At 44.6% G+C, this 22,266-nt stretch overlaps 1 protein-coding gene across 2 annotated transcripts in view; it reads left to right on the forward strand.

The window, feature by feature from the left end:
- The first annotated feature begins 7,397 nt into the window (after positions 1–7,397).
- MOB1B (MOB kinase activator 1B) overlaps positions 7,398–22,266 on the forward strand; it is a 90,358-nt gene continuing 75,489 nt past the window's right edge. Inside the window, exon 1 of one of the 2 annotated variants that reach the window (XM_007998829.3) lies at positions 7,398–7,638. Coding sequence is in view for 1 of the 2 variants with exons in the window: in XM_007998830.3 (XP_007997021.1) it covers positions 7,625–7,638 (14 nt within the window). In the remaining variant the exon portion in view is untranslated. The remainder of the gene's footprint in view (positions 7,639–22,266) is intronic. The other variant, XM_007998830.3, reaches the window with a different exon arrangement.

Genomic DNA, 22,266 nt, shown 5'->3' on the forward strand with positions numbered 1-22,266 from the left:
AACGTAGTATCTCATGTCTCCAGCTATAAGAGGATTGTGGCCTGCTCAGGTTGCTATGGTTGTGACTATGACAACTCTGGAAAACATGGGAGGGATGCCAAGAAGAGGGCGTGGTAATGGTCATGGGCACAAGAGAACAAATGTCCAAGAGTAGGGACTGCATAGGGTCCTTGGATTCCAGTGGTTGTCCTTGGATTCCAGTGGCAGGGAGTCAAAACCCTATTCGAAGATCTGACTTCCACATTCTATTATTTACATAGAAGCAAACCCTCAACTGCTAATAATTGATTCCTTTCATTCATCCATTCTGGTTTTTTGTTATTTTGAGGAAGGAAATGAAGTAGAGGGAAGCAGCATAAGTACCTAGGCTATAACCCAAAGAGCTGCAGCTCTTGAGAACAGGCACTATTTAATTAAGCCAACTGTGAATTTGTGTGGGTGAAAGTAACAGCTGCTGATACTTAGGATATTTTTAAGTTGCACCCAGTTGGGATACACTCTATGTCTATATATGGTCCTTCATGCTAAAGGACCTCGTGGAGATGGGTGGGCTAAAAACACAGACTCTTTGAAACTACATCGTCATCTTTTCATCTCTGTCAGCACATCAGCAGCCTGCTCTCCGGGAAACTTCAGCAAGGTTAAATGTTAAACCATTCATCTGACCTACTCAGCAGTAACTCCTCCATCCCCCTACATTGTTGCTAGGCTTTTCTGAGATTCAAGGAGAGACTTACTTGTTTAGTTCCAATATACTTTCAAGCTGCCTAGTTACCATGTCTTGTGCACAACGTGCACTCCAGGCAAATAAACTTTTTCAGAGCACAGCAGATTGGAGCAACAAACAAGCCTAACAAATTGAGCCCCCTGAGCCCATGTGCTATCTGAAGTAAACCAAAACACAGCTGGTGGAGTTAATTTTAGGCTTTCCAACCTTGGTAATGTCCTATCAATTTGGGAAAAGCTGTTTTGAATAGGCTCGAAAAGGACAGTCCCTCCTTCTCCCCATGGCAGCTTACTGCTATGTTGTTTGAGTTTAGTGGGAAAAACAATTAATTGTGGGCAATGGTAAACTTGATGTACCAAGAAATTCAATTCAGTATTTATTGAGCAAGTACAAGGCCCATGCAAGACACTTTTTATTTTACTTTATTTTATTTTGAGACAGGTTCTTGCCCTGTCACCCAGACTGGAGTGCAGTGACTGGATCGCAGCTCACTGCAGCCTGGAACTCCTGAACTCAGGCACTCCTTCTGCCTTGCCTTCTCAAGTAGTTGGGACTACAGGTGCATACCTAGCATTTTTTTTTTTTTTCTTGTGGAGATCGGGTTGCCCTGTGTTGCCCGGGCTGCTCATAAGATCCTCCTGCCTTGGCCTCCGAAAATGCTGGGATGAGTGAGCCACTGTACCTGGCCAACGAATCTTTCATAATTTTTGTCCTATGGACAAAATTATACAGAAAGTAGTACTTTCTAAAAAGTTCTGAAAGACTGGCTTTTTGAAAACAAAAATCAATTTTTATGTTGTGGTGCTTCAAAATACCAAAAGGGAGTTGGCATGATGATTAGGAAAGTCATTGTATCAAATTACGCTGTTTATGAATGTAACCAGAATTTAAATATAATACAAACAGTATATACATGCTATTCACTTCTGAATACACAAAATCCAATTCTCTGACCACCAAAATAGGTAAGATCCCTTTAATATATACTCATATACAGGCCAGGCACAGTGGCTCATGCCTGTAATCCCAGCACTTTGGGAGACAGAGGTGGGCAGATCACCTGAGGTCAGGAGTTCAAGACCAGCCTGGGCAACATGGTGAAACTCTGTCTCTACTAAAAAATACAAAAATTAACCAGGTGTGGTGATGCACACCTGTAATCCCAGCTACTCGGGAGGCTGAGGCAGGAGAATCACTTGAACCCGGAGGTGGAGGTTGCAGTGAGCTGAGATTGTGCCACTGTACTCCAGCCTGGGCGACAGAGTGAGTGAGACTCTGTTTGAAAAAAGAAAAAAGACTTCATATACAACATGGCCCTTTCTTTCATGACACTTACACAGTTTCTAATTTTGCTTTTATTTATTTGATTACTTGTATTTCCCAGTGACCTATAGGATTCAGATGGCAAAGACTAGGTCCTTTATTTTTTAATTCTCAGAGGCCCATAGTAGACAATGAATTCTTGTTGAGCAGATAAATGATTATTACCCCAAATCTAGCTATCCTACTGCATAAACCTCATATTCAAAAGAATAATGAGCTTGAAGGGGACGGGTACTGGGTTAGGTTTGTGGTCAATAGAACATTCCTTCTTCCTTTTTTTTTTTTTGAGACGGAGTCTTGGTCTGTCGCCCAGGCTGGAGTGCAGTGGTGCCATCTCAGCTCACTGCAAGCTCTGCCTCCCGGGTTCACCCCATTCTCCTGCGTCAGCCTTCCCAGTAGCTGGGACTACAGGCGCCCGCCACCATGCCCGGCTAATTTTTTTGTATTTTTAGCAGAGATGGGGTTTCACCATGTTAGCCATGATGGTCTCAATCTCCTGACCTCGTGATCCACTTGTCTCGGCCTCCCAAAGTGCTGGGATTACAAGTGTGAGCCACAGCGCCCGACCTCCTTCTTCCATTTTAAACATTAAATAATAAGCTCTGTTTTTTTGTTCGTTTGTTTGTTTTTGTTTGAGACGGAGTTTCACTCTTGTTGCCCAGGCTGGAGTGCAATGACACGATCTCCGCTCACCACACCCTCCTCCTCCTGGGTTCAAGCGATTTTCCTGCCTCAGCCTCACAAGGAGCTGGGATTACAGGCATGCACCACCACACCCGGCTGATTTTTTTTGTATTTTTAGTAGAAACGGGGTTTCTCCGTGTTGGTCAGGCTAGTCTCGAACTCCCGACCTCAGGTGATCTACCTGCCTTGGCCTCCCAAAGTGCTGGGATTACAGGCGTGAGACACCACACCTGGCAGGCTCTGTGTTTTGATGCTTTGTGGGTTTTAGCAATAAATGAATGCACTGAAAGACACCAAGCTTCATCAGTCTTTCATGTCTCCATTCCTTTCTTTTTCTTTTTTTTGAGATGGAGTCTTGCTCTGTTGCCCAGGCTGGAGTGCAGTGGTGTGATCTTGGCTCACTTCTTCCTCCGCCTCCCAGGATCAAGCGATTCTCCCGAATCAGCCTCCCGAGTAGCTGGGATTACAGGAACCCGCCACCACGCCAGGCTAATTTTTGTATTTTCAGTAGATACGGGGTTTTGTCATGTCGGCTAGGCTGGTCTCAAACTCGTGATCTCAGGTGATCTGCCCGCCTCAGCCTCCCAAAGTGCTGGGATTACAGGCATGAGCCACTGTGATGAAAGAAAAAGCCACTTCTTTTTCTTTCCTTTTTTTTTTCTTTTGACAGGGTCTCACTCTGTCACCCAGGCTGGAGTGCAGTGGCGTGACCTCAGCTTATTGCAACCTCTGCCTCCCAAGTTCAAGTGATTCTTGTGTCTCAACCTCCTGAATAGCTGGGATTACAGGGCATGCCACCATGCCTGGCTACTTTTGTACTTTTAGTAGAAACGGGGTTTTACCACGTTGGCCAGTTGTCTCCAACTCCTGACCTCAAGAGATCCACCCACCTCTGCCTCCGAAAGTGCTGGGATTGCAAGTGTGTGCCACCACGCCTGGCCCATTCTTTTCTATTATGTCAAATTAATCTGTCCTTGAGAAGCACTTAAAATTGTACATTGGTTAGTCTTTAATGAAGCAAGATATAGAATTAAAATCTAAGGAGCACTGATAAGGGTCAGGTTGAATTGCTAGCTTTGTTAAGTGAGATTGTGTAGCATGCCAAAATACACTTAGGATATATTTATTTTTATTTTTTTCTTTTTTATAGAGATCAGGTCTCGCTATGTTTACTAGGCTGGTCTCAAACTCCTGACTTCAAGTAATCCTCCTATCTTGGCCTCCCAAAGTGCTGGGATTACAGGTGTGAGCCATGGCATCCAGCCTCAAATGAATATATATAAATATATATATATACACACACACACACATATATATTTGCTTTTCCCTTTTCTTTTAAATTTTACTTTAAGTTCTGGGATATATGTGCAGAAAGTGCAGGTTTGTTACATAGGTATACATGTGCCATGGCGGTTTGCTGTACCTATCAACCCCCATGGTGGTTAGATGCACCTATCAACCTGTCATCTAGGTTTTAAGCCCTGCATGCATTAGATATTTGTCCTAATGCTTTTCCTCCCTTTGCCCCTCACCCCAGTGACAGGCCCTGGTGTGTGATGTTCCCCTCCCTGTGTCCATGTGTTCTTATTGTTCAACTCCCACTTATGAGTGAGAACATGCAGTGTTTGCTTTCTGTTCTTGTGTTACTTTGCTGAGAATTATGGTTTCCAGCTTCATCCATGTTTCTGCAAAGGATATGAACTAATTCTTTTTTATGGTTGCATAGTATTCTATGGTGTATATGTGCCATATTTTCTTTATCCAGTCTATCATTGATGGGCATGTGGGTTGCTTCCAGGTCTTTGCTGTTGTAAATAGTGCTGCAATAAACATACGTGTGCATGTGTCTTTATTCAAATGAATATTTAGAGCATATGCCCACTCCTGTTCTGTTCTGTACATGTTATAGTATAATTTCAATTCTTTGAAAAGTTGGATAGAACAGAAATTTTAATAATCTTGCTCCATAAACAAAAGGTTATTAGATTTTGGTCAGGAGAGTAGCTTCTTGAAATTGAAATTTTTGGAAGAATGTAGTAGGAAATGTAGACTGGTGAGGGAGAAATGATAATTATAAATATCTATTTGAATATAACCTCTTTTGATTCTGAAATTCCCAATGTTTTTGGTATACTGAATACTTTTATGTGACAGTCATCATTTGATTTAAAGTCTAAGCTGGAATTATATTGTGTATTATTAACCTGACACCTCCCTCACATTTAGGTCAATATATTTATGTTTTATCAGGTGTTAATTCCAGGCAACTCTCCTAGTGGTATGATAAAGAAATACTCAGAAGGTATTTTTGCAGATTTTTTCCTCTGCCAATGTTTTCCTCTATTCAGTGTCACAGGATACATCTAAATTATGTCAGACCAAAACTAAGGCTACCTAAGCCAAATCAGGGAGCAGTTTGGAAATGTGTGCCAGTAATTTGAAGGATGCCCCTGGCAGGAGAGAACTTTAGAACTGAAAGATACCTTAGAGATCATGTAATGATACAAGGCTCTCACTTTAATTGGGCTAAAACTGAGGCTTTAACAGGTCAACTCACTCTTTCCAAAGATAATCAGTAACCTGGTAATGCAAGTCTTACTTTCAGAAGACCCTTAAAAGAATTATACAGGGCTGGGCGTGGTGGCTCACACCTGTAATCCCAACACACTGGGAGGCCGAGGCGGGCAGATCACGAGGTCAGGAGTTCGAGACCAGCCTGGCCAACATAGTGGAACCCCGTCTCTACTAAAAATTCAAAAATTAGCTGGGTGTGGTGGCACACGCCTGTAATCCCTGCTACTTTGGAGGCTGAGGCAGGAGAACTGCTTGAACCCAGGAGGTAGAGGTTGCAGTGAGCCGAGATCACGCCACTGGACTCCAGCCTGGGTGACAGAGTGAGACTCCATCTCAGAAAAAAAAAAAAAAAGATTTATACAGTAAGTCAGTACCATATCAATATTTGGAGCACAGGGTTTTATATCATAGATCTATTCTTTTCATTAAGATAAATCCTCCTCTTGTTTCTTTTTGGGGAATCTTTAAAAAATTTTTTAAGTTCCAGGATACATGTGCAGGACATGCAGGTTTGTTACATAGGTAAACGTGTGTGCCATGGTGGTTTGCTGCACCTATGAACCTATCACCTAGGTATTAAGCTCTGCATGCATCAGCTATTTATCCTGATCTGGTAATCTTTTGAGCCTGTAAGTTTTCTCATTCCAGTAATCTCTGCTCTTCCTGAGATAGTGCAAGATTCTAGTATTTTCTTCTATTAATTGTGTTTTTTTTTGTTTTTTTTTTTGAGACGGAGTCTCACTCTGTCACCCAGTGGGGAGTGCAGTGGTACTGTCTTTGCTCACTGCAACCTCTGCTTCCTGGGTTGGAGCAATTCTCCTGCCTCAGTCTCCCAAGTAGCTGGGATTACAGGTGTGTGCCACCATACCTGGCTAATTTTCGTATTTTTAGTAGAGACTGGGCTTGGCCATCGTCTTGAACTGGTCTTGAACTTTGGCTGATCTTGAATTCCTTACCTCAGGTGACCCACCCACCTCGGCCTCCCAGAGTGCTGGGATTACAGGCATGAGCCACCGTGCCCGGCCTAAAAATTTTTTTTTTTTTAAATTTTTTTAACCACTTTACCAACGTGCCAAATAATAGTGCATAAATGCAGTATAATACATTTCATATCTGTACCTACTTCAAAATGTATTCTGCCCTTTGGAATAAGCCAAAGGTGAGCTAATATCTGCACGATTTGTTTTGCTCAGATTCTTTGAAAACGTGTGGATTTCATGGGTGTTGTAAGAAGATGGACATCTTTTGGGTACCCATATTTCCCCCCTAAATTGGTAATGCTGTGGTGACATATTCAAGGTATGTGAAGGATTCTTAAACAGAATATAAAGGCTTGCCCTGGGCCCCATAACCCTGTGAGAATAAAAGTCCCTTCGCAAGTGGGTCTGAATAGCTTCTAGGATATTCTGTGCGTTAGAATGCTTACAAGCTTTGGCTCCCTAAGTGGTTACACCGATGACCACCCTACCTTGCTGGGTTCTGCGGTGAACTGAGCTCAGCTCTCCTCCTTGGCTCGCTTACTTTTCCCAGCTGCTGATGACAGCCTGGCTTGCCTGTTCAGGTAGTCACGGACCCTGACCTTCCCCTAGTTCAGGGTTTAAAATATTACCATAAAAATACAGAGACCTTGAAAACCCATTTGATCCTTTTCCTCCAAGCCATTCCAACCTGATGAAACTCCCTCCTGTTTTTAAGTGGTAGCAGAGCAAGATGCCATCACCTTTCACCGCCCTTGGCCGGGCACTCACTGTGGGCCTAACTCCGGTGGTAATTCCATCCCTCACTGCGGGACCCTGACATCTCGGAGCGGAAGCCCACTTCCGGCCTAACCTCCGGAGCCCAGCTGAGCGTCTCCCAGCGCTCTGCCACGACCCCTAACCGGGTAGACAGGGGGGCCGGGCGGCCCCTGCGCACACGCTGGGCGTGGTCCCTGGCAGCAGAGAGGACCAGAAGGTGAGGGACCCCAGGCCGCAACCAGACGGTAGGGGTGGGCTTGCACCGCTATCGCGAGAGCTCGTGAGGTGGGGGCGGCCGGGAGCTGGGGAGGGGCGCGCGGAGAGCCTGCAGCCCTGCCCCGCCTCCCTTTCCTTCCCCTCCCCTGGAGTGATTCAAGACGAGCGCTACCCACTTCCGCTCCCTCCGCCTGCCATTGGAACTAGCTGAGCCGAACTAGTTGCGGCCACCGAGCAACCAGGTCTCCGCACCTCCTTCTCCGCGTCCCTGTCTCCTGTTCCGTTTGCATTTTCTCCCCTTTCCTGGCCGACGCCGCTCCGAGGCTTCGCAACCGCCGAGCCTGCAGCCTGCACCGCGGCCAACATGAGCTTCTTGTTGTGAGTAGCCAGGCCCCGCACGCGCCGGCTTTGTTCGGGTGGACGTGGGCCCCCGCCCGCTGCCCGCTGCCCTCCGCCCGGCGTCCGCCGCCCACCCTCGTCCCGACCCTCCTGGCCCGGCGCTGCCCGAGCCGGGCGTCACCACCAAGGGGGGCCCCGGGACTACGCGGAGCGCTCCAACTAGTCTAACCGCCGCCTCCCCATCGGGCTTCGAGTACGCGTGAGCTCCTCCAGCCCTGAGGAGGTTCTTTCCCCCTGGCACACCCCGGGGCCAGCGCCTGGATTCCTTCATCACCCCCGTCTCTGCCCTCGCTCGCATTCCCGGGCTTGTTTGCGCGCTTCTCGTGGGTATCTCCCGCTGCCCTGCACAACCCGTATCCAACCAGTGCCCGGTCGAATGGCTCCGTCGCGGCTGCCCAGTGCTCTTTTCTGGGTCCCAAGCACAGAAGATAGGCTGTCGTACTTTCCCCCGTCATCCCAGGACCCTTTTAACTTCCTCTCTCGTCTTAGGGCTGGGAAGTTGGGATGACAAGTTCTGTACTTGTAACACTGAAACAAGGCTGCTTGCGGGTCGGGATCCCTTGGACACAGACTGGGGTCCCCAGGAAAGGGGTCTGGAGCCGCCCTCTTGCTTCCTCGAGGCGCCCTTCTTGCCAGAGTACTTTCCTGAGGAAGACGAGTTTTATCTTTTTAGACAACCAGCAAATAGGTTTTGGATAGTGTACCCTGCTAGGTTGATTAGGTCCTCTGGGGAGTTGTTTGGAAAATCATTTGTAAATGCCAACTTTGGCGTCATATTTAGTGCTGGTCATTATTTCACTTACTTATCGTTTGTTCCAGACGAGTGGGGGGAACGTGGAGAGGGAAGGGCAGAAGGATGGGATGGCCAGATGTGGATATGGAGGCAGTAGATAAGCCTCAGGTCGTCTGAAAACAGGGGTTACACCCTGAGGAATAACTCCTTTGAAGGCTTCGTTGTGATGCACTCATTCCATGTTTAGTCTGTGTTTAGAAAACTAATAAAAACTCAGAGGTTGAAACTCATCCCATATATACTCTTTTACTGTTGTGGAAAAATTAGCAGTTAAAGATTATTTTCTTATGATTTCCTTTCTTTCCTTGACTAATAATTTTTAGTTATTACATTGACGTGTGAATACTGAGAATTTAATTCACCCTTCTTTTCTTTTTTTTTTTTTTTTTTGAGATGGAGTTTCGCTCTGTCGCCCAGGCTGGAGTGCAGTAGCGCGGTCTCCGCTCACTACAAGCTCCGCCTCCTGGGTTCTCGCCTCAGCCTCCCGAGTAGCTGGGACTACAGGCACCCGCCACCACGCCCGAAATGGGGTTTCACCATGTTCGCCAGGATGGTCTCGATTTCCTGACCTCGTGATCCACCTGCCTCGGCCTCCCAAAGTGCTGGGATTACAGGCGGGAGCCACCGCGCCCTGCCAGTTCACCCTTATTTTCACATACTCACATCTAGAATTTTTTTTAGGGTGTTTAAGCAAAACTGAACAATCACAGAAGGCTGACCTAGGGGCAGACTTGCTCTTTCCAGTATGCATAGGGGACCCGGCATGTGTCTACTTGCCTAAAACGTTTACAGTGTGAAAGGGATTTCTTAGGCTCCTCCTAGAAGTTGATTCTGAGTTTGTCAGATAGACGTAGGACTAGATGACAGGACTGGGTGACTTTATAAAAAAGTCCTTGTTTCCTATTTTAATTCTTCTTTTCTTTTTTTTTTTTTTTGAAGCGGAGTCTCTGCTCTGTCACCCACACTGGAGTGTGTGGTGGCGTGATCTCGGCTCACTGCAACCTCCACCTGCCGGGTTCAAGCGATTCTCCTGCCTTAGCCTCCTAAGTAGCTGGACTACAGGCCGGCGCCACCACGCCTGGCTAATTTTTGTATTTTTAGTAGAGATGGGGGTTTCACCATGTTGGCCAGGCTGGTCTCGAACTCCTGACTTCAAGTGATCTGTCCGCCTCGATCTCCCAAAATGCTGGGATTACAGACGTGAGCCACCACGCCTGGGCAGTTTCTTGTTTTAGTTCTAATCACCATATTCAAGCATCTCAGCTTGAAGCTTCTCATCTTGAACTTAATTTTACATTGCTAATGTTTTTTTTCAAGAATTTAGAAACTGTATTCAGAATAGCGCTGTAGATGATGTCCATGACTACTGCTGATGGGCTTGTGTCTAGTAAGCTAAATTGGTTAAAGCAAGGCCGGGCACGGTGGCTGACGCCTGTAATCCCAGCACTTTGGGAGGCCAAGGCGGGCAGTTCAGCAGGTCAGGAGTTCGAGATCAGCCTGGCCAATATGGTGAAACCCCATCTCTACTAAAAATACAAAAATTAGCTGGGCGAGGTGGTGTGCAGGTAGTCCCCGCTACTCGGGAGGCGGAGACAGGAGGATCACTTGAACCCGGGAGGTAGAGGTTGAAGTGAGATGAGATCGTGCCACTGCACTCCAGCCTGGGTGACAGAGCGAGACTCCATCTCATAAAAAAAAAAAAAAAAAAAAAAAAAAATTGGTTAAAGCAGGGAAGAGCCATATTTGGCTGAAACTAGGGGATGGAGAAGGTTCTGATGCTATTTTTTGAATACAAATACAGTAGTGTCCTATTTTTACATGGCTCAGTGTTTAATATAGATTCAGAAGTGTGGTAGATTAGTTCATTTCTCCTGAAGGTTAGTAACTACAAAAGAAATCTTATTTTAACTAGTGTATATAGCACTTTAGAGCATTTGCACCGTTTGGAGCACAATTTTTCAGTTAGGTTACATCTATCTAGCATTTGATATATTCTCAACATATTTAGCCCATGTGCTTGACAATCAGAAAAGTTAATTCAACATTTTTACTTTTGGTCTTTGCCCACCATCAATTAAAAATACAAAGTGAATACCACATAGAAATGATTATTATTAGAAGTGAAAGAACAAAGCTTTGGTTATTTCATCTATTTGTTATTTGGTATAACTGTCTGAATACTGTTTTTTTTTGTTTTTTGTTTTTTTTGAGACAGGAGCTCACTCTGTCGCCCAGGATAGAGTGCAGTGGCGTGGTCACAGCTCAATGTAGCTTTGACTTCCCAGGCTCAGGTGATTCTTTCATCTGAAACCCCCTCCCCACCACAAGTAACTGGTACCACAGGTATGTGCCACTATGCCTGGCTGATTTTTTTTTTTTTTTCTTTCGGTAGAGTCAGGGTTTTGCCATGTCACCCAGGCTGGTCTCCTGGGCTCAAACAATCCGCTCATCTTGGCCTTCCAAAGGGCTGAGATTACAGGTGTGAGCCATCGCACCTGGCCGTCTGAATACTATTTCTTTACCAACAGATGAGCAGAGAAGGAAAGAGTTACAGCTTAGGAGTTAAATACAAATATTTTCCTCCCATTCTTGAAAACTTACTGGGAAGCCTACTGTCAGTGGATGGAGCAGAGGAAATAAGGGCAATGCAAGATAGGGCTGCAAAGGTGGTGACTCATGACTTGAGGGCTCTAAGATAGAAGGAAAGAATTACTACTGATTTTTAAAAGGCGCACTGTGGGCCGGGCGCGGTGACTCCTGCTTGTAATTCCAACACTTTGGGAGGCTGAGGTGGGTGGATCACTTGAGCCCAGAGTTCCACACCAGCCTGGACAACATGGCAAAACTCTGTTTCTACCCCAAAAGTACAAAAATTAGCCAGGTGTGTGGCAGTGTGAGCCTGTAGTCCCAGCTACTCTGGGGGCTGAGGTGGAAGGGTCATCTGAGCCTGAGGAGATTGAAGACATCAAGGCTGTAGTGAGACATAATCACGCCACTGCACTCCAGCCTGGCCCATAGAGAGTGAGACATTGTCTTTTTTTTTTTTTTTTTTTTTTTTTTTTTGAGACGGAGTCTTGCTCTGTCGCCCGGGCTGGACTGCAGTGGCCGGATCTCAGCTCACTGCAAGCTCCGCCTCCCGGGTTTACGCCATTCTCCTGCCTCAGCCTCCCGAGTAGCTGGGACTACAGGCGCCCGCCACCTCGCCCGGCTAGTTTTTTGTATTTTTAGTGGAGACGGGGTTTCACCGTGTTAGCCAGGATGGTCTCGATCTCCTGACCTCGTGATCCGCCCGTCTCGGCCTCCCAAAGTGCTGGGATTACAGGCTTGAGCCACTGCGCCCGGCCGACATTGTCTTTAAAAAAGGGCCGGTCGCGGGACATCGTGGCTCAGGCCTGTAATCCCAGCACTTTGGCAGGCCGAGGTGGGTGGATCACTTGAGGTCAGGAGTTCGAGACCAGCCTGACCAAGAAATGAAACCCCATGTCTACTAAAAATAAAAAAATTAGCCGGGCGTGATGGCGGATGCCTGTAATCCCAGCTACATGGGAGACTGACTAGGAGAATCACTTGAATCCGGGAGGTGGAGGTTGCAGTGGGCCAAGATTGTGCCACTGCCCTCCAGCCTGTACGACAGAGTGAGACCATCTCAAAAAAAGAGAAAAAACAAAATTGCTGTGCCAGGCGCTGACATAGATGTTGGGCACCATTTGTGACAAAAGAGAAAAAAATCCCTGCATTGGTGGGACTTGTGTTCTGGTAAGTGTCTGTAAATACTAAACATCAATAAATCATGTAGTATGGCAGAAGGTCGTAAGTGCCATCAAACAAAGGAGAGCAGGGTATAGAGATTTTTGAATAGGGAGTTGAGACAGATTAGGATAATCCCCAGAGTGGGTTCCCAGATCATCTGCAGGAATGATACCTTTGTGTAGCTTTTGTATAAACTCTCTGGATAAATTTGCACTGCATATGTGGGTCTGGCTGGGACAGAGCTTTGGTTGTGCCGCAGGTTGGCCTCTGTGTATCTTCAGATTAAGCTAAACTCTCATGGTAGATATGGAAACTTCACAGGGACCTCATTTAATTTTGTGGACTCACATCTTTTAAACACATCCTTAGCACCTGCTGTGTGCCAGGCATTGAGGAAGATATGAGATTGCAGAGATGGTGGATGGTATATAGTCATCTATGATAGATGCAGTACAATCATGGGGGCCCAAAGTATGTGTAGCAATTTGTTCTACTTAGGCTTTAGGAAAGTTTCACAAAAGAAGTGGGTGATAATTAATGGAAGGTGAACAGGAGCTCTCTAAGAAGACAAGGGGAAGTGGGAGATTACAGTCAGAGGAAACATCTTTGAGTCAAGAATTTGCCTGTGAATTGTTCACTTTCATGTTTGTGCAAGAGGCCATAGAGTTTTGGAGCTAACGGCGGGTCTATTAGTAACATGGCCTGCTTGCTTCTTTTAGCTAAAGAGGCAAAAATCACTGACTTCAGGTTGGTGGCTAATTATTGCCCTGGGGACAATTGGTCTTTTGACGTAGGGGTTTTTCTTTTCTGACATTTTATGCATATGAAAGGCAGGGAAATTGAGGATAAAAGTGAGTTCTGAGTAATCATTCAAAAAGTATATTGCATGTTCTCTGAGTTTCTAGCATGTTTAAGTTATGGGTCTCTTTTGAATAATGGAATTCTGAAAAAAAAATTGGACTTGGAAAAGACCAAAGTGTAATTTCCTAATGTAAGGCTACTTATTTGGAATGGAGTTAAAACAAGTACATTTAACTTTTTCTTGTTAAGAGACAGTGTCAGCCAAGGACGGTGGCTCACGCCTATAACCCCAACACTTTGGGAGACTGAGGGGGTGGAACCTTGAGCCCCAGACTTTGAGAACAGCCTGGGTAACATGGCAAAACCCCCATCGCTACCAAAAACGTTAGCCAGGTGGTGGTGGTGCTCAGCTGCTTGTGAGGCTGAAGTGGGTGGATTGCTTGAACCTAGGAGGCAGAAGCTGCAGTGAGCCAGGATTGCACCATTGCACTCCAGCCTGGGTGACAGAGTGAGACTCAGTCTTAAAAAATAATTTAAAAAGAGACTGGGTCTTACTGTGTTGCCCGCGCTGGCCTCAAACTCATAGGCTTAAGCAGTCCTCCCACCTCAACCTCCAGAGTAGCTGAGATTATAGGCGTGTGCTACTACACCTGGCTACAGTTAACTTATAAATGAAAGTCTGTAGGAAAGGTGATTTGGGAATGTAAATGACTGAACCAGGTCAATTTCTTTTTTCTTTCTTTTTTTTTTTTTATGTCAACAATGAAAGCTGAACTAGGTCTATTTCTGTACAGGAAGAAACAGATGGATTGGGAAAGGAAGAAAGAAAGGAAGGAAATAACTTACTGAGCACTGTGCTACATACCTTCCATTTGTCATTCTTAAGATGAGCAATTTAGGCTGGGCGCGGTGGCTCATGTCTGTAATCCCAGCAGTTTCGGAGGCTGAGGCGGCTGGATCATGAGGTCAGGAGTTTGAGACCAGCCTGACCAACATGGTGAAACCCTTTCTTTACTAAAAGTACAAAAAAAATTAGCCAGACATGGTGGCACGTGCCTGTAGTCCCAGCTACTCAGGAGGCTGAGGCAGTAGAATCGCTTGAACCCATGAGGTGGAGGTTGCAGTGAGCCGAGATCATGCCACTGCACTCTAGCTTGGGCAGCAGAGTGAGACTTCATCTTTAAAAAAAAAAAAAAAAAGATTAGCAATTTAGCAGCACTTTGGGAGGCAGAGGTGGGTGGATCATGAAGTCAGGAGTTCAAGACCAGCCTGGCCAACATGGTGAAAGCCTGTCTCTACTAAAAATACGAAAAATAGCTAGACATAGTGGCGGGCACCTGTAATCTCAGCTACCTGGGAGGCTGAGGCAGGAGAATCGTTTGAACCTGGGAAGCGGAGGTTGCAGTGAGCCGAGATTGCGCCACTGCACTCCAGCCTGAGCGACAGAGCGAGACTCCGTGTCAAAAAAAAAAAAAAAGCAGTTTAGGAAAAGAGACTCATGATAGTGCTATGTTTATATGTGTCTATCTCTGCCTCCCTGTCTCTCTCTCTGTCTCTCACTTCCCCCCAAACCCCAAAAGCCAGCATCTTGTTTTCAGGCAAATTATTTAACTGATTTTAATGCTTCAGCAACCTCACCTTTAAAAAAAAGTTAATAATTTAAAAGAATAATCAAATAGGCCAGGCGTTGTAGCTCATGCTTGTAATCCCAGCACGTTGGGAGGCTGAGGCAGAAGGATGGCTTGAGCCAATTTGAGTTATAGTGAGCTATACTTGCGCCAGTACACTGTAGCCTGGGTGACTGAGCAAGACCCTGCCTCTAAAAAGAAAATGTAAAAAAAAAAACAATAATAGTTCATTGAATGTTTACTATGTGCCAGGGACAAAGTGTTTTAAATAGTTAACTCAGTTCAGTAACTAGCAGGAATCCTGTTTTACAGATAAGGAAACTAGCACAGAGAGGTTGCATATTTTATCAAAATCATATAGCCAGTAAATAGCGTAGCTGGAATTTTGAGTCCTGGAAGTCTAGGTCCAGAGATCCTGTCTTAATACTTCTTTTTTTTTTTTTTTTTGAGACGGAGTCTCGCCCTGTCACCCATGCTGGAGTGCAGTGGCGCAGTCTTGGCTCACTGCAACCTCTGCCTCGCGGGTTCAAGCAATTCTCCCTGCCTCGGCCTCCCAAGTAGCTGGGATTACAGGCTCCCTCCACCATTACAGGTGCCCTCCACCATGCCTGGCTAATTTTTGTTAGTAGAGATGGGGTTTTCACCGTATTTAGTAGAGACAGGGTTTTCACCATGTTGCCCAGGCTGGTCTCAAACTCCTGACCTCAGGTGATCCACCCACCTCGGCCTCCCAAAGTGCTGGGATTACAGGTATGAGCCGCCACGCCCGGCCTTTTTTTTTGGAGACAGAGTTTCGCTCTGTCACCCAGTCTGCAGTGTAGTGGCGTGATCTCAACTCACTGCAAACTCTGTCTCCTGGGTTCAAGTGACTCTCCTGCCTCAGCCTACTGAGTATCTGGGACTACAGGCGTGCACCACCACGCCCAGCTAATTTTTGTATTTTTAGTAGAGATGGGGTTTTGCCACGTTGACCAGGCTGGTCTCGAACTCCTGGCCTCAAGCAATCTGCCTGCCTCGGCCTCCCAAAATGCTGGGATTATAGGTGGGAGCCATTGCGTCCAGCTGATCCTGCCTTATACTATCTTATCTATAATTAACAAAACTATGGGTATCTATATGTAGATGTATATACACACATACGCATGCATGTATATACATATTTACACACGTACATGTATGTATATATGTGTGTATATCTATCTATATATTTTTTCTCCAAGCTGATATTCAAGTAGGCCTTATTATTAAGAGAAGTCTTCAGTTACCAGGTGTTATTGTCTCATGCTGCTGGGACCCTTTTCTAAGATTCACCAATAATACACTAGTAGAAGATAAAATAGTAACTTTTAAATTAATATAATATTCAAGTATTTTTAACCTTTATCTTTAGTGTAAAAATAATATACATGTTGGAGAAATCACTAAATAATGGTAGGAAAAGGAAGAAAATAAAAATCATTCATAATCACACCTTTGGAGACAACTGTTGTTTGTATTAGGGATATAACTACTTCTGAATCTTTTTTTTTTTGTTTTGAAACAGAGCCTCGCTCTGTCACCCAGGTTGAAGTGCAGTGGAATGATCTCAGCTCACTGCAACCTCCGCCTCCCAGGTTTAAGCAGTTCTCCTGCCTCGGCCTCTAGAGCAGCTGGGACCACAGGCGCCCGCCACCACTCCCGGCTAATTAATTTTTGTACTTTTAGTAGGCATGGGGTTTCACCATATTGGCCAGGCTGGTCTCGAACTCCTGACCTTGTGATCTGCCTGCCTTGGCCTCCCATAGTGCTGGGATTTCAGGCGTGAGCCACCATGCCTGGCTAACTTCTTCTGAATCTTTTTATTGCTTTTTTGTTTGTATGTATTTAAAAATATACAAATGGATTTCCACTGTACATAGATCCGGTTTTTTACTTGTAAATTTTTTTTATGCTAGAGAATAGACTTCTGCAACATCATTTTGAATGGCTGATGACCCAGTGTTATCCTACAGTTTTTTATCTGACAACCCAATGAAAAAGGATATCGTATATTATATCCTTTAATATATTCTCCTCTGTAAGGTTATTTTGCTTTTTTCTTTTTGTTATTAAATATATATAATTTAATACAACATGTAAAAAGATATATGTATATATAATATCTTTGTATATAATATATGTTATCCTTTTTAATATGTTGTATTTTTGAGGGGAACATGGGGAGTGGAAGTGAACATGGTCATCTTTTCAGAAAGAACTGTAGTTTTGGGAGTTGCAGTACTGACTGGCTTTAGTTTACTTTTATCATCTGATACGAGGTAGCTTTTTTTTTCTTCACATACCAGAGTGCAAAATGATTGCCATTTAGTTACTTTTACCGTTATTGATTTCTTTCTCTAAGTGTAATTGCAGTTTTTGTACTTTTGGAGTTTCTGATATGTGAAAGCACATGTCTAATACATGTAGTACGTCTCTAAACTGTATATTTGATTAGGAGATATTGAAGCAAAATAGCTACATGTTACTTGAAAAATAAGAAACAATTCTACCTGTTAGGAATGTCAAACTGAGTCCTGTAGAGAACTTTACCTCTCCTTTTCTTCCTATGTTTCATTTTTGTTTAATATTAACCAACCTAAGACCATCTTTTTTTTTTTTTTTGAGACAGGGCCTCGTTCTCTCTCCCAGGCACAATGCCACGATCTCGACTCACTGCAACCTCCGCCTCCTGGGTTCAAGTGATTCTCCCGCCTCAACCTCCCGAGTAGCTGGGACTGCAGGCGCCTGCCACCATGCCGAGCTCATTTTTGTATTTTTAGTAGAGACAGTTTCACCATGTTGGCCAGGCTGGTCTTGAACTCCTGGCCTCAAGTGATCTACCTGCCTCAGCCTCCCAAAGTGCTGGGATTACAGGCGTGAGTCACCGTGCCCAGCCTTAGGGCCGTCTTTTACAACACATTTTAGTATTTTAGTATAAGTATAGCTGTGAAATACATTCATTTACCGAAGTGATTTTTAAATTTAATTTTTTGTTTTTTGTTTTTTTTTTGAGATAGAGTCTCGCTCTGTCTCCCAGGCTGGAGTGCAGTGGTACGATCTCGGCTCACTGCATTCTCTGCCTCCTGGGTTCAGTTAATTCACCTGCTTCAGCCTCCCAAGTAGCTGGGATTACAGGCTCCTGCCACCATGGCCAGCTAATTTTTGTATTCTTAATAGAGATGGGGTTTCACCATGTTGACCAGGCTGGTCTCAACTTTGTCCTCAGGTGATCCACCGGCCTCAGCCTCCTTAAGTGCTGGGATTACAGGCGTGAGCCACCATGCCCGGCCTTAAATTTAATTTTGAAGCATTTTTCAACTTTCCGAAAAGTTGCAAAGAACAGTGTAAAGAACCTCCACGTATTCCTTATCCAGAAACCCCATTGAGTTTTATCTGTTGCTTTAACAATGTCATCTTCAGCAAAAGGATCCAGTCATGAATCATGTATTGCATCCACATATGTCTGTAGTGTTTTTCTTTTTTCTTTTCTTCTTACAGAGTCTTGCTCTGTTGCCGAGCTGGAGTGCAGTGGCCCAATCTCAGCTCACTGCAGCCTCGACTTTCTGGGCTCAAGGGATCCTCCCATCTCAGTCTCCTGAGTAGCTGGGACTACAGGCACGTTCCACCATGCCCGGCTAATCTTTTTTTTTGGTGGAGATGGGGTTTCACCATATTGCCCAGGCAGGTCTTGCACTTCTGGGCTCCAGCAATTTGCCCGGCCTTGGCCTCCCAAAGTGCTGGGATTATAGGCGTGAGCCACCAGGCCCAGCCTGTGTTTTTCAAACTGAAATAGTTTGTCAGTCTTTCCTTGACTTTCATGACCTTTACATTTTTGAGGATTACAGGCCATTTTGTAGAACAGTCCTCCCTTTGAGTTTCTCTGATGTTTCCTTGTGCATTTGAGTTACGCATTTGAGCAACATCACAGAAGCCATGTAAGTTTTTCTTATGTATGTTTGTGTGTGTGTGTATGTGTGTGTGTATATATGTATGTCTGTATCTATGTATTTTTTGGGATAGTCTCACTCTGTTGCCCAGGCTGGAATGCTGTGGTGCGACCATGGCTCACTGTAGCCTCTATCGCCCAGGCTCAAGCAATCCTCCCACCTCGGCCTCCCAAGTAGCAGGCACCATAGGTGTGTGTTGCCACACCCTGCTAATTTTTAAATTTTTTTTTTCTTTTTTTTTTTTTTTGAGACGGAGTCTCGCTCTGTCGCCCAGGCTGGAGTGCAGTGGCGCAATCTCGGCTCACTGCAAGCTCTGCCTCCTGGGTTTACGCCATTCTCCTGCCTCAGCCTCCCGAGTAGCTGGGACTACAGGCGCCCGTCACTACGCCTGGCTAGTTTTTTTGTTTTTTTTAGTAGAGACGGGGTTTCACCGTGTTAGCCAGGATGGTCTCGATCTCCTGACCTCGTGATCCGCCCGTCTCGGCCTCCCAAAGTGCTGGGATTACAGGCTTGAGCCACCGCGCCCGGCCAATTTTAAAATTTTTTATAGAGACAGCCCATGTTGCCAGGGCTGGTCTCGAACTCCTGGGCTCAAGCAGTCCTCCCTCCTTGGCCTCCCAAAGTGCTGGGATTATAGGTGTGAGCCCCTGTGCCCAGGTGATGTGCATTGTTCTTACTGCATCTTATCAGATGCGTATAGTGTCTATTTGTCCATTATTGGTGGTGTTAACTTTGATCCTTTGATTAATGTGTTTACCAGGATTTGCCACTATAAGGTTCTTATTATTATTTTTTGTTATTAATATTTTATGGGGTGATATTTTGGTAGTATGTAGCTCTCCCATTCCTCATTCTGTTTTCACACACTAGTTTTAGTGTTCGTTGATGTTTCTTGTCTAAATTGTTACTATGATAATTGCCAAAGTGCTAATTGTCATTGCTTCTAAATTTATTAGTTGGTAATTTTACTGTAAGGAGGAATTTGCTCTTCTTCTTCTTCTTTTTTTTTAATGCCAATGTGTGCTGTGATCTGAATGTTTGTATCCCTCTAAAATTCGTATGTTGAAAGTGATCACCAAGGTGATGGTATTAGAAGACAGAGCCTTTGGGTGGTGATCAGGTGGAGGGCTAGACCCCTCCATAACGGTATTAGTGCCCTGATAAAGAGGCCTGAGGAAACATGTTAGCCTCTTTGCCCTTCTACCATGTGAGCACACATGGAAGGAGCCATTTTTGAGGACTTCACCACACATCAAATCTGCTGGTGACTTGATCTTGAACTATACCGTCTTTTTAACTGTGAGCAATAAATTTCTGTTGCTTGTAAGTTACACAGTCTGAGGTACTTTGTTATAACAGCCTAAAGTGACTAAGGCAGTGTGGATATAAGGATTCCCATGTTCAGTGAGTTGGCTTCTGTGTTTCTTTGACTTGTTTCCATCCTCTTTTGAGCACTTCCTTCCTTCCTGGCACAACAAAATATTTTTTATCTTATACTTTTTCTTCCCCAGTCCAGGAAATAGACATTTATCTGAGGACATTGGTTCTGCTCAGTGGAGAACGATATTTAGAAACCAAAATCTAGGTGTAGGTATGCTGATTACAGATGATCAGCATCTGGGTTGCTGATCCCAGGCTCTCTCATTGGACCGTACTAAAAAATATATTCATTTATATCCAACTATTTTTATCTATATCTATCTGTGTATATTAAATGAGTTCACATCACTACAGTTGCAAGCCAGTGGCACAGGGTTCATTCTAGCCTTCTCCTTTCCTATGTTTTTCTTTGTTGTAAGAAACCTGACTGATCATTCTCAGATAGTTGTTTCCTCTGTCCCTGTACTATAGCTGTTCTCTTGACCCTGTCTGGCCACCCTCTCTGGCCTGGGCCCAAGCTGTTGTATAGTGCCGTTACTGCCCCACCTCCTCTCCTTGGGGCTGTGTGGGCCCCTCCTGTAGCAATATAAAAGATGAAAGCAGTCTGAGATTCAGTTGTGTGTGGTACGTGTGTGACAGTAATGTGCTTTTTTCCTATAAATCCTATGTTTAGGATCAATGCTTCAGAAATGTTGGGAGGATACTGAATGTAGAAGGCCTAGCTCAATCAACTGGACTTATGTACAACAGTGATACTTAGGTTATTATCATTATCTTAACAATGATAATTGCTAGCAGCTGTCATTTTTTATAAACCACTTATGATTATTTAAATCATAGCCAATTGCTATAGATTTGTTATGGTATGTGTTAGTGCTATTTTGATATTCTGAGGTTACAACTTAAAAGCAGGAGTTTGAAGGTAAACAAGCATTATTTAGGTAATAGTGTCACTGGTGGAGGGTGTCTAGGTTCTTGGCATCTTGAACAAAGAATTGGACAAAACCCACAGACAAAACAAGGAAGGCATGACGGGATTTATTGAACTTGAAAGTACACACCACAGTGGGAGCGGGCCTGAGCATGGGGGCTCAAGGGCCCCGTTACAGAATTTTGGGGAGTTTAAATATCTTCTAGAGGATTCCATTAGTTACTTCGAGTATGCCCTATGTAAGGGAGGTTAAATACTTTTCAGAGGATTCCATTAGTTCAGGTACACCCTATGTAAATGGAGAGAATGAAGTAAAGTTACAAAGTCATTTACTTGGTCTACACCCCATGGAGAGGATATTTCCTGTCATAGCTGAAGTGTGAATTGGCCTTATGTTCCATGCCTCCAGACCCTATTTTCCTACCTCATCTGCCCCGAGAGATGTGATCCCGAGAAATCTTGATGGGAGGCAGAGGGACTGTTGGTCTTTTTTTTTTTTTTTTTTCTATAGCTTGTTTCATGCTGGCTTGAGGCATAGTCCCTACCTGTTGGGGATTGTGGAACTCTCTCCCTGCTCTGTCTAGTGGAGGCAGGGTAGCTCCTTGATGGCCAGGGGTGATGTCTTCACCTGGAACTGGCTGGAACCTTTGTTGTATGATCATCTGAAGTTTGGTGTTCTGTAGGTGAGAGGAAGTGAATTTGGTTAAAAGATTTAATGGGGCCTTCAGAGGGTGGGTACCAATGCTGTCAGGAATGTTTGTTACAGAGTTTAAAGGAGAGAAAACAAAACCTGGTCTATTCTAGAATCTATGTGTTTCCTTAAAGTCTTAGCATGAACGACTCCATTTTAGTTTTGTTTGGTCTGTTGGGGCCTCGTGCATGAGCTTAGTCCAAAACAATGGCCTCCCAGAATTTTGTTTAAAAAATTCCCCCTTTTTGGTCAGGTTCTCACTTAGGTGAGAGTGTGACCAAAATTTAGGGCCTTAGCATTACTCTCAGTTACCATTATTTTGGGTTTCTGGTCTCAGCACGTCATTCATAGGTTATGGTGTCCTCATGGTAACACATTTCTTTCAGCTCTTATTTCAGTTGAAGAGAGACCATATGACATTCTAGAGATGGCTGCATGCTAGCATTTAAAACCTTTGAGAGAATGCAGTGCGCCAGAGAGACTATTATTATGACTACTGGGAGGGTAATACCAAGAGTTCCTTACCCAAGATCCCCATAAAACAAACATCCTAAAATCAAATAGATCAAAAAATGAACTAAAGAGTTTACTCACTTGACTAAGCAATCTTTGTTAATCCCCTGCCACTGAATTTCTTTTTTTTTTTTTTGAGACAGAGTCTTGCTGTG

This window comes from Chlorocebus sabaeus, chromosome 7, assembly GCF_047675955.1.
Source record: "Chlorocebus sabaeus isolate Y175 chromosome 7, mChlSab1.0.hap1, whole genome shotgun sequence".
Taxonomy (NCBI): domain Eukaryota; kingdom Metazoa; phylum Chordata; class Mammalia; order Primates; family Cercopithecidae; genus Chlorocebus; species Chlorocebus sabaeus.